Source organism: Staurois parvus, unplaced genomic scaffold (assembly GCF_062004578.1).
Source record: "Staurois parvus isolate SC_StPar_1 unplaced genomic scaffold, SC_StPar_1.0 ptg000029l, whole genome shotgun sequence".
NCBI classification, from domain to species: Eukaryota; Metazoa; Chordata; class Amphibia; order Anura; family Ranidae; genus Staurois; species Staurois parvus.
Window position 1 is genome coordinate 3,855,833 of NW_028317825.1, and position 16,607 is coordinate 3,872,439.

Sequence of the window (16,607 nt, forward strand, 5' to 3'; positions counted from 1 at the left end):
CTATGATCTGTGAAAAAGCCAGGAAATTGCACAATGATTTACTGCAAAAAAGCTCCTCTACAAGTGCAGCAATCGAAGAATTTAAAGCCAGTAGAGGGTGGTTTGAGATATTCCGCAAGACAAGACATGGTGAGGCTTCCAGTTCTGACAAGGCCGCTGCAGAAGCCTACAAAAAAGAATTTGCAGAATTCATGAAGGTAGAAGGATGTGTTCAACAAGTGTTCAACTGTGATGAAACAGGGCTCTTCTGGAAAAAGATGCCAAACAGAACCTATATAATGCAGGTGGAAAAGGCACTGCCGGGGCACAAGCCCATGAAGGACAGATTGACCCTTTTGCTGTGTGCAAACACAAGCAATGTCGCTAAAGAGACGTCCTTGAGTCTGAAAGAATTCTGGAAGAAACATTTCAATGCTCTCCACTGCATCAACCTCATTGACAAAGCCTGGGAAGATGTCACTCACAGAACCTTAAACTCAGCCTGGAGGAAAGTGTGGCCAGAATGTGTCACTGAATGTGACTTTGAAGGGTCTGATGCAGAGGTAGTGGAGGAGATTGTGTCCATGGGCAAGAGTATGGGTCTGGATGTCGATGGTCCAGACATAAGGGAGCTTGTTGAGGAACATAAGGAGGAGCTGACCATAGATGAACTTTCTGAACTCCACAGTGAGCAGCAGATTGCATTTATTGAGGAGCATTCCACTGAGTAGGAGGAAGACAGGGAGGAGGTTAGCAGTGATGCCATAAAACCCATGATGGAAAAATGGAATGAGTGCCATGATTTTTTGAGAAGCACCACTCCAACATAACTGTAGCGAACAGAGTGTTGAATCTGATGAATGATAACGAGGTCTCTCATTTTTTGAGGGTTATGAAGTGCAGGAAAAGACAAGTGACATTGGATAGATTTTTCACCAAAACTGACCCTGCAGCTAAGAGACAAAGAAGAGAGGAAACCCCTGAAGGAGATCTCCCCAATGTCCTTATGGAGGGGGACTCTCCCTCCGAACTATAACCGCCTCCCACCCGCCTTCCTGTCCTCCACTCCAGAAGTCGTCTAAAGCAAGGTTAGTGTTCTCTCTCTTCATACTGTACTGTACTGTACTGTACTTTGTTTCATATTTTTGTGGTTCAGAAACAAAAAAAAAAGTTCAGAATGGATTATCCTTATTTACATTGAACCTCATGGGAAAATTTGATTCGGTTGGTGACCAACTTTGGTTCGCAACCATGTTCGTAGGGGTCAGAATGGATTAACCTGATTTACATTGAACCCTACGGGAAAATTTGCCTCGGTTCATGACTAATTCGGTTCGTGACCAGAGTCGTGGAACGAATTAAGTTCGAGAACCGAGGTATCACTGTAGCTGCTTTTTCTGTCCTCTTCTGGATCATCTGCAAGTTTAAGGACTGAAGATGCAAGGTTTTTTTTTAGTTTGATTGTGTACTTGAACTAGATGGGCAAATGTATATGTGTCAGATAAATATCACTGTGACAGATTTCAGAATCGTGTACTTTAAGTAACTCAAAAAGCTGCTTATTTTTCCTGAGGAGAGTTTGTAGATTTTTACAGTACCACTCAAGGTAGTATTTCATATTTATAATGCTTGAAAGAGTGGACCAAGGGGGCGTCCTTAGGGGATTCTCACAGAACCATGATAAAGGACAGATAACTGGATTGTTTGCCAAGGTCATTAGGTAGTTTCTACAATGTGGAAACCCTCAGCCCCTACAAATGGAACTGGTGATACATGTGGGAAGTCTGAGCAGCCACCTAATAGAAATCACATGACTATGAGCAAATTAATAAATTAATATGTGATGTGCAATTGCCAGATTTGAACTTTTACCGCTTTTAAGGAATCAGAACATTGACATAACAACCGACTTTAACTTTCTTTATTCAACTTCATTTTCTTCAACAGATGTTTGAATTGTCACAATTCACTAAGCTCTAACCCATGTGCTATTTACTAATACAGTTCTTTTTAGTGATGTGATTGTCAGCTTTGTTTCATTTTTGTGTATTAAATGTTTATTTCTTTCTACAGGTGTAAAGCATGCAACATTCAAGTACAATTCAAGTGTTCAGGTAATGGATATGTTCATAACATTTTACCAAGGACAGCAAGAGGATTACATTAGTAATCTGATACTGTGACAGGTAATATTTGTCCAACAGATATGTGGAAAAATTGTTTAATTTCAGAGTATATTTCTGAGTACAAACTTTGATTTTAAAGCATAGCTAGACTTGCAAAAAATGTTATACAGAAGATCACAGAAGACAAAGGGAAGGGTGGGGGGGGGTAGACAAAAATTTGTGACTGTTGTTTTCAGTTTTCATTGGCTCCCATTGCTGAAAATAATGGTCATCAAGGTACTTCTTGTAGTGTAACTTGAACCTAGTGTACTTTTCCTACATGCTAAGAGAATTAAAAAATTATATCATGTAATTAATGGTCTACATTCAAAACTGCCATTTCTGTGAAAAAATCCAGAATGGGTTTCATTTGAATTTGTAAAGTTGGAGCAGTTGGGTGGAAGGTATTGTTCTGGTTGTTATATTTTGCAAATGGAGTCTCCTCTGAAAAGGCAGCCTGGGATGTAACTTACAGTAGCAATGCTAAACTAAAATATTTGTTTTGGTTACTGTTGGCCTTTAATTATTTTGGAATTATGGACAAAATAAACAATTACATATGGTGCAGTTTGTCCTTGCCATTAAAGTGTTACAAAACTCATAACAGTAAAATCAGTCTGTATATGCAGTAAAGCATGCTTGTTATACTCAATGTGGTGCCTAAGGGGTTAATCCTCTGCATTGTGTAAAAACACTGTTTGATCCTGACTTCTCTGATCCTCCCCTTATTCCAGTGCCCCCCTCTTATCTCTTGATAAGACATATTGTGTGGAATAACTCTGCACATGCTCAGTTTGGTGTGTATTGCTAGAGAGATTTTTTTTTTCTTCTTGGGAGAGTGCATGTGATCAGCACAGGGCTAATCAGCACCAGGGGCGGACTGACCATTTGGAAACTCGGGCACTCCCCGAGGGCCTAGGGTCAGTAGGGGGCCCCAGGAGATGCCCCTGGTACCTTTTTCATAGGCTTTTTTGAGTTTGGGCAAGGACACAGGGGCCCCATGATCCCCTATTGCCCGGGGGCCCCATGAGTTGTCAGTCCGTCCCTGATCAGCACTGTCCAGACAGAGGTCAGGGGTTCTGCATCCTCCTAGAACAGAATGAAAACTCCTCCTACAAGCTTTAACCAGTGCTGTGCTGGACACTGATAGAAGTCACAAGACTGCTCTAACTGAGAAAAGGTATTTAGCAGTTTATATTTACATAAATAATTGCATTTCCATGTTCTGTGTACTGTGGGAGACTAGATATAGTGAATGCAGGGTCCTGGGTTTAGTTACACTTTATCATATCAGTTTTGGTTTTTCACTAACTGTTGATCCTGCCAGCAGATCCATTTTTTTTCCACCTTCTGTAATAGGGTGACAATGCAGTTCAGTCTGAAGTGAAATTGCACAGCAGCATTGTCACACAGCGAACAAGTCAATTTTAAGGTGGCCATACACTTCGACAAATTATCAATATTTTCACCAACTGATCTCTACCAATAGTAATGATTGATCTAAGTTGACAACCCGTTTACTCAACCTGACACACACGGGAAACTGGACTTTGATCAATAGTTAGGTTATCACCTTCCTGTTTTCACCATGTAATCTCAGAATCTGATCAATCGACATGCTGTCAAATTCATGATGCAAAGTATCCCAAAGCTGCTGATTAATGTAAAATGAGTATACTAATTGAAACCGAGTGTAAATCAATCAGAAGGGAAGTTATCCCTATTCGATTGTTTGCAGATTTGATCGCTTTGATGGAACCACGTATTGATTATTTAAAAAATCAAAGCATGTATGGCTACCATTAGATGAACATGTAGTTTTTACAGACAAGTAAATTAAACCCCAACTCCAGCTTAGACGTTTTAAGCTGTTACAGCAAACAGCATTTATTTTAATATTTAAAGTGTAATTATGGCCAAAACCAAAAATGACATATATGATGCAGTCTGCCACTAGCATTAACACCGCAGTCTTTGTTTTTATGAGTACCCCTGTATTATAGTTTTATTACCTGGTGATCCAGCCAGTATGTCTGTTGTTTTTCAACTTCTGTTAACAGACCAGGCTGTCCAGCTCAGGCTGTCCAGCAGATAGTCTTGAGACAAACATTTACATTGAAAGGGGGGCTTACAATAGTCACCGTTTATTAATTTTTGTTACACCTTTATCCCAAAAGCAAAAAAACTTCTGCAGTAACTGCTTAAAAAGCATTAGCTGGAGTTGGGCTTTACGCTGTTAGTCACCAATCTAAAGTACATCTAAATCTTCTATTCTATCCAACAGTACCCTTGCCATTGATTGGCAATGCTGCTGTCCAGGGGTAGCTACGTTGCTCTTCCATTGATGCATTACAGAAAATATTGTAGCCGCCCTAAGACCAGAGGTGTGTTACTGGCTTATCACCAGGTGAAAATAAAGAAATAAACGCTTTAAAAAAAAAAAGAAAACTAATGTAGCCAATGCATCCAATGATTGCTAAGATACAATATCTTATTTTTTTTGTTTTTGAGTTTGGTTTAGAGAAAACACAATCACTCTCAGCACACAGAGATCTTCCACAGTTGAATGAGCCACAGATGTGTGCCTAAAATGCCTAGCCGATGCAGCCCTCCTCAGACAGGGGAATCCAATGTGCAACTACAAAAAGAACAGACAGGTAGTGCATTACCAACATTTTAATATTTTAAAAACATGAAGAATGACAGTTGGGTACTCACAAAAGAACTAAGTGTGAAAGCATAGAAAACCATGAGATGCCATACAGTGCAGGAGTTGCGTACCCCAACATACACCTAGCTAGGCTGGAGAGCTGACACATTTTAGGGGCGTACCCCTTCTTCAGAGATAAATGAAGAAAAGCTGACATTTGTAAGCACCACCACCAGTGTAATTTAGTCTGCCTCAACCGCTTTAATGGCAAATTTTACTGGACAGCTTGGTTGGTTACAAGAAGTGGAAATTCTATCAATCTACTGCCAGGATTAATACGTAATAAAACTATGTTACAGATGACAATCATAAAAACTAAAACTACTGTGTTGATTCTATTAACAGATTGCCTTTTGTATGCTATTTCTTTATTTTTCCCAAAGCTGTACTTTAAGTAAGGAATGTTCAACCACAATCTTGGATATCACCGGGCACAGTAAATTTACTTGTGTTTAATTGTCCAATGCTTCAGGTGACCTGCCCATTGTTACTTCAGTCTGGGGAAGCATGTATTGTTTGTAGATCCTTTAGGGATGCTAAAAAAAACCAATGGTTTTCATCAGGGAAAACAGTAAATCAAGTTAAAAATGGTCTCATGTTAGCTGTAGAATACAGTAGATTCTGAATCTGGTTAAAATAGCAATAGGATAATTCCATTAGTGGCTAACTGTGGTAGAATCATAGCAAGGTGATTGTAAGCCTACATTGAAAGTTGTTTGATCTTTACTACTTGTGATTATTCATAAGAAGTTTATGTTTTCTAAAAATGCAGAAAATTATAAAATATACAATCTGGCATTAAACAGCTATAAATTGTTGTGTGCAAATTATCAGAATATATCTTCTTCTGATTATCAGCATCAATTGAAACAATACACTGTACTGTATATCAATGTGTTCATATTGTAGTTAATCAAGGTAAATGCAGTAATCTGCTGGCCGGATTAATACAGATGATCCCTTGCAGTTCCCATTACAGAACCCTTGCCAGTGTATTCCATTTTTGTTGTTTAGTTTGGATGCAAAACATGCTCCGTACCACCATGCACCACCATAACTGGTAGCGCAGTTACCAGCGGCGTTAGTGTCCTGGTCTTTGTCCTTAACTGAGAACTTCATATTATCATGTGTGACCCCTGCAGTTATTGAAGACATGGCATCTCCTGCAGTGCCCGTGTAGCTTCCCAGCCTCAGCTTGTAGCCATTAGCTTCATCCTCCACACTGAACAGGTTGTAGTCAGCATATTTTTCTTCATTGTTATTGTCAAGAATAACAAAACGAGCCTGATACACCCTCTGTTTGGTGATTCGGTGAATGTACTCAATGCCCAGCCAGTAATCCTTCTCAACATTGCCAAAGCCATATTTGTAGGTAGTCCAGGACTCATCCCATGTAATCTCGGAGTTAAAGGAATTACGCTGGATGACAATCCAACCTCCACTGTAGGTTGTCATGTCACAGTACACAATCAATGGGTGGGGGATATCTTGGGGTTGGATAGCATACACACCACTTTCCTTGTTTCTTGAGATGCCACTGCAGTCTTTTGGTAACTCTATAAAAGAAGTTACTTAGATGTAGAAATCAGTAACTAATAGAAAGCAGTCTAATAACATGTACATGGAAAGGATATGTTATGTAAATTTTACTTTTTAATAAATACCGCAATAAATAGGCCTAAATAACAAAAAGGTGAAGCTAAGTGCAGAGACCTTTAATTGTAATTATATAACATAACCCAGGTTTTACGTGCCAGATTAAAAGCTTAACCCGAGAAACTACAGGGACCTCTAGAAGGGTAACAGGAGCACCTCAGAGGCTAAACAAATGTATCCACCAATCAATGGGCAGTTTGAAAAGTCTTGTTTTGCAGACGCATGCATCTGCACATGCCCACTGGTACAAACATATATAACAGAAGGTGTATAGTATGCGCGTACATTCCTATTCAAAGGCAGACAACGAACAGAAGATTGATTTCTTAAATGTTGTCTATTTTTTATACACTTTAACAAATAATTTTCCAAAAATGCTATCATGCATCAGAAATGTTTAGGATACAACAAATCATTTACTAATCTGCTTGTAAGGTGGTGGTTAGTCTCCTTTTGCAGTCATTATTATATTCTACCCTGCATCAAATTTCAGGTATTGAGCTGGTCTGTTCTTCCCTTGTGCCAGGCTATTTAGCAGGTGGGTGGAGATAGTTGAGAAGCTCAAGATGGAGAACATAGAGTAGTACAAGGTGTCCGAATGTTGCTCTCACCCCCTTTTAGGCACCTGAGTGCTGGGATGGCAATGGTAGAACAAAAACTTCAACTTAAAAAAGGGTGAACTTTAGGTTATCGGGGACAGCACATAGCAGGTAGCACTACAGCAACCCTCTCTCTATAGCATGGGAAAGAGATTGTGCTTGTTATGCCAGAATACTGAAATTATTATAATATGTCCCATAAATCCACACAATCCAACAAATCAAAAACATTTTTAAACCCTTATAATGTGAAGATCAGCTGTGATTATTACATATACTATAATATTATATCCAAATACACAACCAGCACTAAAGTTCAAATAATTGCTACAAATAAAAAATACAATGTTGCAAAATCAACAATCAACAAATTCTGTGTACCTGTGTTTCATTCTCTACACACGGAATGTCATCAAAAATCGATCCACCAAATTAACAAAATATATCCATCTGTAGTGTATATTTGCCTCAATCCAAAGTACTAGTGTGATCCATCTCTGCTAAGTAGTTCCTCTGCTATCTGCAAAAGTCACTGCTATCAGGTTTTACAGAGGAGTAAGTTTACTGTGTATGTTTTATTACTGTGTATGCTTCCCTATGTGCTGTGTAGAGGGGGGTGTTTCCATTCCCTTCACTCAGGTCTCAGATTACTCTCATCTCTCCTCTCTGAGTTGTGCAGTGTGTGATGTCAGCTCCAGCCCCTTATTTCTGGAAGCTCAGACAAGCTGTGTAAATTCTGGATTTGGAACTGATTCAGATAAGAGAGAGTTACAGATAAACTGGTACAACATAAGTAGGATGATTTATTTAATCTCATTGTATCACCTGAAGCTTTACTGGGTGTAGATAAGGTTTTACAACCACTTTAAGCAGGGAAATTATCTACAGTCTCGCATGTGTTCTAAACACCACATCAAATGTGCTCCAACTGTGTTATCCACCGTCACTTTCAGAAAGGATCACTCACCAGATGGGATGGACCTCAAATAATACAGGCTTGATGCCTGTATTAAAAATAATTATCAATATCTCCAGAGATCCCATGAAAAACATTAAGATAGAAATGCCTAGTTATTTCATAAATTAATTCTTTTCCATCTTTCCAACTCCATTTGCAAAAATTCTTTCCAACTGGGAAGAATATAGACTCAAAATACAACCCAATAGTATAATTCTTATTATTATACAGGATTTATATACTGTAGTGCCAACAGTTTGCGAAGCGCTTTACAAAATGAAGGCAGACATTACAGTTACAACAAAATTTGGTACAAAAGGAATCAGAGGGCCCTGCTCATTAGAGCTTACAATCTAAGAGGAAGGGTCAAGTGATACAAAAGGTAATAGCTGAGGGGGATGAGCTGGTGGAGAAAGTAAAAACACACTGCATTAATTAGAAGTAGGATAGGCTTCTTTAAAGATAAGGGTTTTCAGAAATCATCTAAAGGTGGATAGAGTAGGAGATAGTCGGACAGATTGGGGTAGGGAGTTCCATAGGATGGGAGAAGCTCGAGAAAAGTCTTGGAGGCAAGCATGGGAGGAGGTAACACGGGAACTAGAGAGCAGGTGGTCTTAAGATGACTGAAGAGAGAGTTTTGGTTGGTATTTTGAGACCAGGTTAGTGATGTAGCTGGGGGCCAAGTTGTGGATGGTTTTGTAGGCTGTTGTTAGTACCTTGAATTTTATTAATTGGGTGAGTGGAAGCCAGTGGAGGGATTGGCAGAGAGGGGTGGCAGACACTGAATGGTTGGCAAGGTGGATGAGTCTGGCAGCATTCATAATGGACTGAAGGGGGGATAGCCTATGAGGAGGGAGTTGCAGTAGTCGAGGCAAGTGAAAACCAGGGAGTGAATTAGAAGCCTCATATTGTCATTGGTTAAGAAGGTACATATTCTGGAGATTTTGTGGAGGTTCAGGTGGCATGATTTGGACAGGGATTAGATGTGAACCTGAAAGGACAGTTAAGAATCCAGGGTTACCCCTAGCACCCTTGCATGTGGGGAACGGGTTGATAGTTGTGCCATTGATCTTGACTGAGAAATCAGGGGAAGGGGCACGTGGGGGAGGAAATCTTATGAGCTCAGTTTTGGATAGATTATGTTTTAGGAAGTGGTATAACATCCAGTCTGATATCTCTGTTAGGGGGGTGTGGTCAGCGCAGCATGTAACCGAACGTGTTCCCGAGTAGCTCCGCCGGAATCCTGCTACTTAATTACCATAATTCTGCCGTCTACTTCTCTGAGAGGCACCTTACCGGTTACCCCTCTGCTCCGTTCATCTCCTGACACGGCTGCACTGCCAATTGCGATGTCCAGGAGAGCACAGAGAGGCCGCTCGGCCCTCGACCCTACCATCCAAGATGGTGATCTCCCGCCCCACTCTGCAAAGGAAGCGACCCAGCAGCTCTTTGCATGGACACCAGCCAAAGATCCCCCCTCTTCCTCCATGTTAGCTCCTGCAGGAGCAGGGCCTGATGCATTTGCTGGGGACATGGGCTTACCTTTTACCCATCTAGAGGAGCCTGCTGGTGGCTTCTCTGTGAATGGGGCTTCCCTATTTCTTCACGTGAGACCTGACTTACAATCTGCTACTCAAGGCCCAGAGCCTACCCTCCAGGATATCCTCACTGCTGTCACTACATGCAACACCTCTATTGCAGATATAGCAGGTGAAGTTAAGAGTATGAACATGGAAATATCTTTAGTTCGCCAGGATATGCAAAAGCTCTGTGAGCGAACCTTGGCATTGGAAGGGCGGGTTAGCACTATTGATATCACTTTTAGTAAATCAGTGATAAGTGAGGAAATTGATGGGGTGAGCTGAGGGATAGAGAGATAGATTTGTGTGTCATCAGCATAGAAATGGTATTGGAAACCATGGGAAGCTATCAGCTGACCCAGGGAAGAGGTGTAGATCGAGAATTGGAGAGGTCCAAGTACAGAACCTTGGGGGACCCCAACGATAAGAGGAATAGGAGAGGAGGAAATAGAGTTGTAACTGACACTGAAGGTGTGGTGAGATAGGTAAGATGTGAACCAAGGGAGAGTACTGTCATGGAGGCCAAGGAAATACAGTTTGTGAGGAGCAGGGGGTGGTCAACTGTGTCAAAGGCAGCGGAGAGGGCCAAAAGTAAGGGTATGGAATAGTGTCCATTGGTTTTAGTGGTTAGTAAATCATGTGTGGGTTTTAGGAGAGCAATTTCTGTGGAGTGGTGCAAACAGAATCAGAGGTTTTGTCATTGAGACAATCTGTTGCAGAAAAGAAGGGTTAAGAGGTTTCTACAGGTAACTGTTAGGTAATTGGAATTCAAGGGGGAGGAAGCCAAGGAGATAGTGAAGCTAATAAGGGAGTGATCAGATAGAGGAAAAGGAATGTTGATGAGTTTACAAGGAGTGCATAGGTAGGAGAATACAAGGTCAAGGCAGTTGCCATTAGAGTGAGTAGAAGCATGTGTCTATTGTTTTAGGTTGAAAGATGAGGTTAGGCTCAGAAGTTTAGAAGTAGCAGGGGTGTTAAGATTAACATGGATGTTGAAGTCACCAAGAATTATTGTGGGAGTTTCAGAAGAGAGAAAGTATGGTAGACATCAAGGAAGCTTGATACCGATCCAGGAGGCCAATAGATCACAGCAATTCTCAAAGAAACTGGAGAGAATCGACAAATACAGTGAGCTTCAAATGAGGAAAGGGACAGAGGGAGGTGAATGAAGGACCTGAAAAGTGCTTTGAGGAGATAGGATTCAGACTACACCTTCCTTCCGTCTACTAGGCTTGGGAGAGTGAGTCCAGAGGAAGCCACCATGGGAGAGGGCAGCGGGAGAGGGAATGTCAGATTTGTGAAGCCAGGTTTCAATCGCAAGTAGGTTAAAGGCGTTTGTGATAAAAAGGTCATAGACAGAGGGGAGTTGCTTTATAAGTTAAAGATATAAATTAAAAATAAAGAATGAAAAACATTTGGTTGTGCTTACGTTACATAAGTACTGTGGTGAACAGCATGTAAGTATGAGAAGACTGTTATCTGCACAGTCCCACCATAACATGAAAGCTCCATCTGCCTTGAGCTCTATTAGCAGTAAATCCAGGGCTTGTGTTTACACTCAGGGTAAGTACCATTAACCAGCATGATGACATCACCTGCTTAACCTTCACTAGAAACTCAGTGTGTCTACTCTGAGTGTGACGATAAGCCTGGGATTTACAGAATGAGGGATCCAGATTTAATGGTAAAATGCACATTTATAATTTGAGGTCCATCCTGTCTGATGAGTGAGCTTTCTGAAGGTAGTGGTGGATAACATAATTGGAGCACAATTGAATTGTGGATTTTAGAATACGTGTGGTGCTCTTGATCATTTATCTGGTTAAAGGTGGTAGAACCATCTCCAAAGACATTCTTTGGTGAATGAAACACAGTTACACAAAAAAGATTGTGGATTTTGCAACATTGTATTTATTATTTGAAGCACATATCTGTACTTTGGCACTGATTGTGTATGTGAATATAGCAATGTATTATCTGAAAATTGAATTTGTAAGTTATGGAGACCTTTATTCATATACCATGTGTGGATACCAATGATATGGGCTTAGTTAAAAGTTAAAGAACAAGGAGGCAAAGGGAGCATAGCCTGTCAGTGGAGTGCTTGGACAGGTTCCACAGATGTGCTCACCAGAATGTATGGGCTACCATTATGAAGTTCTCAAACATGGTGCACGACTTGCCTATGGCTCAGATTCAGAACCACCAGAAAAGCGAGTCCTTGCAATGTGTGAAGGGAAATGTACTCCTGAACAGGTCTACTGGTCAGAGAAGTGACTGGAACCTGTATATAGTAAGAGCTGGTGAGATGGACTGATTCATCAATGCAGAGCTGTAATTTTGGCACATGGGCCGGGAACTGGCTAATCAACCCAGTCCTTGGGTAACCTATCCTTTATACTTGAACTTAATTTGGAAAATCTACTCTCCAAAGTTCTCTCTCCAAATTCTATCCATTTATGGTTGGAGCTGCCAAATATTTAGAGGTGATTTTACAAAAAATATATTTTATTTGACATTTTCATCCAAGGCTAATCTACTGTCACATACTTTTGTTATCATCATCATCCCCATCTCTTGGTTTTCTTCGAGAATGGCGTGTTGAAGTTATGGTCACTAAAGCCAAAATCAGAAGGTAATTTAAGATATCTAAAAGGACATAAAACAGATTGCACTATTAACCATGCATGATATACTTAGCATTACAACTTGGTAAAGAAATCACATATCCATTCTTATTAAAGTTTAGCTAAACATCCAGTTTAATCTACTAAATCCAAAAACAGATTCATTAAAACAATGGGTGTTCAAAGTCTTATAGTTAGTTTAGAAAAAATCCACCACCTGAGTAAAAAAAACCTGTCCTCTTCCAACATTCTGTAGAGAAGGATCTTGACTGCTGTGTGAAAACAGTGGTCTCTCTGCAGAGTTTACAGAACTATGGCTTAGTAGGGGCTGTGTGAGATCTCTACAGAAAGACCGCTGTTTCCACACAGAGAACAAAGGTTCTCTTTTGCAGCATGCTACTGAGGTCCTGATATTATAATTATTGTTGGGATTTCAGTTTTAAAGTGAAATTATATGTATAAAGTAAAAAATTGTAGAAAAAAACCTTCATCCTGCCTGTCAGCGGAGGAGTTTGATTGGCCCCCGAAACATGTTCTGGTAAGAATCAAGTTTTTTATTAAATTACCTTGGACTCTTGGGCGTATGTTTAGTGCTCTCTTTGAACTGTATGTGTCTGGATTCTTAACTCTAGGTCCTTTCCCTTTCTCCTGATGGGGGTCCATGTCTTGCGGAGGGCTCTTTAACCGGAGCCAGTGTGCCCAGTGGCAATTTCAGTGATCGTTAGAAAATCCAAATCCAGCACCCTGTTTATTCTTGTGTTCTGAATAGTTTGCTAATATGCTGTGCATACTAGCACCTTTCATTTTACCCATCTCTGTCTATTAATATTAACGCATAATTACACATTTTTATTGCAAAGCAAGGTGATTTACTATAAAAAAAAACACAAACACAAAATAGAACATATATTATTTGCTAAATCAAGTATCTGATGTCTTTTATGTGTAATATGTTGTTATACAAAGTGTAAAGGATTAAAGGTGTCTTCCTGTTGGTCAAATTTACTGCATTTAAAGGTAATCTATAACTGTAATAATTTTTTCAATATAACTTGTGTGTAATCTGATTATTGCAATTATTGATATAAATGTTCACATTTTTAAAATGTTTCTTAATAGAGTTTATAAATGCATATATACACGGGGCATCCATATTTCTGATTGCATATACATGCTGTGCTTCCTACGTAGTAGCATAGCATGGAGACTGCAGTGTTGATTTGCTAAAGGGGTAAACTCTGTTCTCTTAGAATGTCAGTAAGCCAGGGGAACCTGTGTTTACTTCCAATACCTAGTTGTATGTGAAGGTGATTGACCACTTGCCTACAGGACCCCCTACCTACCCAGGCCAATTTTCAGCTTTCTGTGCTGTTGCACTTTGAATGACAATTGCACGGTAATGCAACATTGTACCCATATGAATTTCTTATCATTTTTTTCACACAAGCAGAGCTTTCTTTTGGTGGTATTTAATCACCACTGGGTTTTCATTTTTTGCACTATAAACAAAAAAAGAGCAAAAAATTTGGAAAAAAACAGGTAATTTTTCTCTTTCATTGATGTGCGTTGATGAGGCTGCACTGAGAGACAGCACTGATGGGCATTGATAGGCAGCACTGGTGGGCATTGATGAGGAGGCACTGATGATGCTGCACTGATATGCAGCAATGATGGGTACTGATAAACGGCACTTATGGGCAGCACTGACTAGCAGCACTGACTGACAGCACTGATTGGCGGCACTGATGGCACAGCTGCTGGGCAGCACTGTTGGGCAACACTGATGGGTGGCACTGCTGGGCACTGGTGGGTGGCACTGATATGCACAGGTGGGTGCACTGCTGGGCACTGATGGGTGGCACTGCTGGGCACTGATGGATGGCACTGCTGGACGGCACTGCTGGGCACTGATCATCAGGGCACTGATGATCAGTGCCCTGATTATCAGTGCAGATCTGATCTGAGACATTTGCAACTATATTTACTCCGTGATCTGCTGTGTCATTGGACACAGTTGATCACGTGGTAAAAGGCCGCTGTGATTGGCCTTTCACCTAGTCATTTGATCAGTTGTGTTTGTAGGACACAGCGATTACTGACAGCCCAGGGTGCGGGCCGCTGAAGGAGCACGGAGGGCGCATTCTGGGAGGACGTCATATGGTGCCCTCTCAAAACTGGACAATCGCACTGTAGCCATCTTTTGGCTATATTGCGGTTGTAAAGTGGTTAACAAAAAACAGAATTTTTTTTGTGCACATGACTGGGCATTCAAAATTAACATAGGTTCATCTTATTTACTAACATTCACTTTGGAAAGTGAACATATACTTTGCTAAATAATCAGTCTATACTTCTTCAGTAAATCAGTCCTTATATGTTATGTTCCTTTTAGTTTGTCATGACTGAATGAAAAACACTCTGACACCTCCCAACTTTCTGAAATGATAAAGAGGGACTTTGTTTAGCACATAGTATGTAGGCAAAGGACACGTCCCTGCCACAGCCTTGGTTATATGGACCACAAAGATCTAATATGCAGAAAATAAATAGCTAAACCACACAAGTGCTTTTTAAACTCCTATTTTCCTTTAAATTGGCTTTTTAAAATAATAAGCACAGTCATGTAGAGGTTGCATAAAGTTTGGATAAGTTTAGTGCAGCATAAAACTTTTGATAATAAAATTTTATACAGAGAAGTTCAAATCTGACCAAAAAGAGAGACAACTGAGAATGAATGAGGGATAGAGGGATTTGGTCTCAATAAAGGGACAGTCCCTCCAAATCAGGCACAGTTGGAAACTATGCACTCTTATAGTCTCTCGCGCACTCTCTGTGCGGCTTATTATTATAATCTCATTAGTCATTCGGTCACAGCAAACATTCCTTAGACATATATAAATATATAATAACTGTACAATACACCCTCACTACAAATTATTTTCTTGCACATAATGCTTTGTCCATCTACACAATGCTTTCTGAGTATATATATATATACACACACACACACTATATATAGGCATTATCTTTAAAGCAAGTTTAATACTGGGTGTTATTTTGTTAACAGAATTAAAATGTTGTGCTCACTCCTGATAAAGCAACGTCACCACTACAGAGCCAAAAATAGTAAAAAATAAACTCACATATATGAACAATGAGAGCAACTAGAGATCTCAGCAAGTCCCAACTTACCCATCTTGTTTTTAATCTTAATAAATTGTCTTGCTTTTCTTGTCCTGTTTCCTGGCTTGCCTTGCTTTTCTTGTACTCAGACTTTACTGTGAATAACCTTTCATATAGTCCTACTATTCTTCCAACTGCTTATCAGTTAGAAAGCAATAAGGTATGCAATATCTTTTTTTACATTTTAAAAATATTGCTAAATATATCTACTATCTTATCAGCAGATAAACCCAAGACATGGACTAATGAACCTTTAATAACTCTTTAACTGTTTGGAAAAGACATTCAAAAGTCAACAAGCTGTTTTGTCGGAGGAGATACAGAAAGCAGGGACAGAGAGGGATGGGGGCACATCTTTAACAATTTCTCACCAAATGTCTGTTATTATTGTTCCTCGACCCCTGATTGTATCTTTGTGTACACACATACAGTAGCAGGACATACAGTACACTGTACTCTGTCACTCTGGATCTGGGCGTAGACATATGGCAATGCTTTCTGTTCCTTTAAACCATGCATAATATTCCATGTAATTTAGCAACACCTATTTTTGCCGTGGAGCGCAGAGTGTGCCCCATATCCACTCATCCCAGGGTGTCCCTCATTCTTAAAGCAGAGCTCCACCCGAAAGGGGAAGTTACATTTTAAGGACTGCTCCCCCGCTCCCCATTAAGGATTGGCAACTTTGGGGGGTGGGGGGGGAATGGGTGCCTGAATTTGACATGTACCCGCTTCCACTTCTAGTCCGATCGCCTAGGCGATCGGAAGCTGAAGGTGTCCTCCCTCCCTCCCTGTAGTCTTTTGGGACACGTGACAGGTCCCAGAAGACTACAGGACCATTCACGAAGCGCAGCGCTACTCGAGCATGCACAGTGGGCACCCGGCTGTAAAGCCGCAAGCTGTCACAGCCAGGTGCCTACACTGAAGGTGCCGGCCTCCTGGAATACAGGACGGCCAGTGAAATGGGCTGCGGGGAACACATCATGGGACCGAGGGACAGGTAAGTGGCTGTTTTTTAAAAGTCAGCAGCTACAGTTTTTGTAGCTGCTGACTTTTGTTTTTTGATAGGTTGAGTGGAACTCCGCTTTAAGTTACAAATTTGAAAGGTATGCAGTGGTTGAACATAAAATACTCCCACAGGTAAAGACCA

The 16,607-nt window shown here is 40.5% G+C and overlaps 1 protein-coding gene across 1 annotated transcript; it reads right to left on the minus strand.

The window, feature by feature from the left end:
- Nucleotides 1-4,805: 4,805 nt before the first annotated feature.
- LOC149471066 (fibrinogen-like protein 1-like protein) lies at nucleotides 4,806-15,600 on the minus strand. The gene is made up of 3 exons (XM_089657298.1): nucleotides 15,467-15,600; nucleotides 12,198-12,296; nucleotides 4,806-6,410 (listed from the first exon to the last, which is right to left on the minus strand). Exons 1-3 carry the CDS (start codon nucleotides 15,468-15,470, stop codon nucleotides 5,764-5,766), a joined length of 750 nt encoding a protein of 249 aa, XP_089513424.1. The 5' UTR covers nucleotides 15,471-15,600; the 3' UTR covers nucleotides 4,806-5,763.
- Between the last annotated feature and the right edge of the window lie 1,007 nt (nucleotides 15,601-16,607).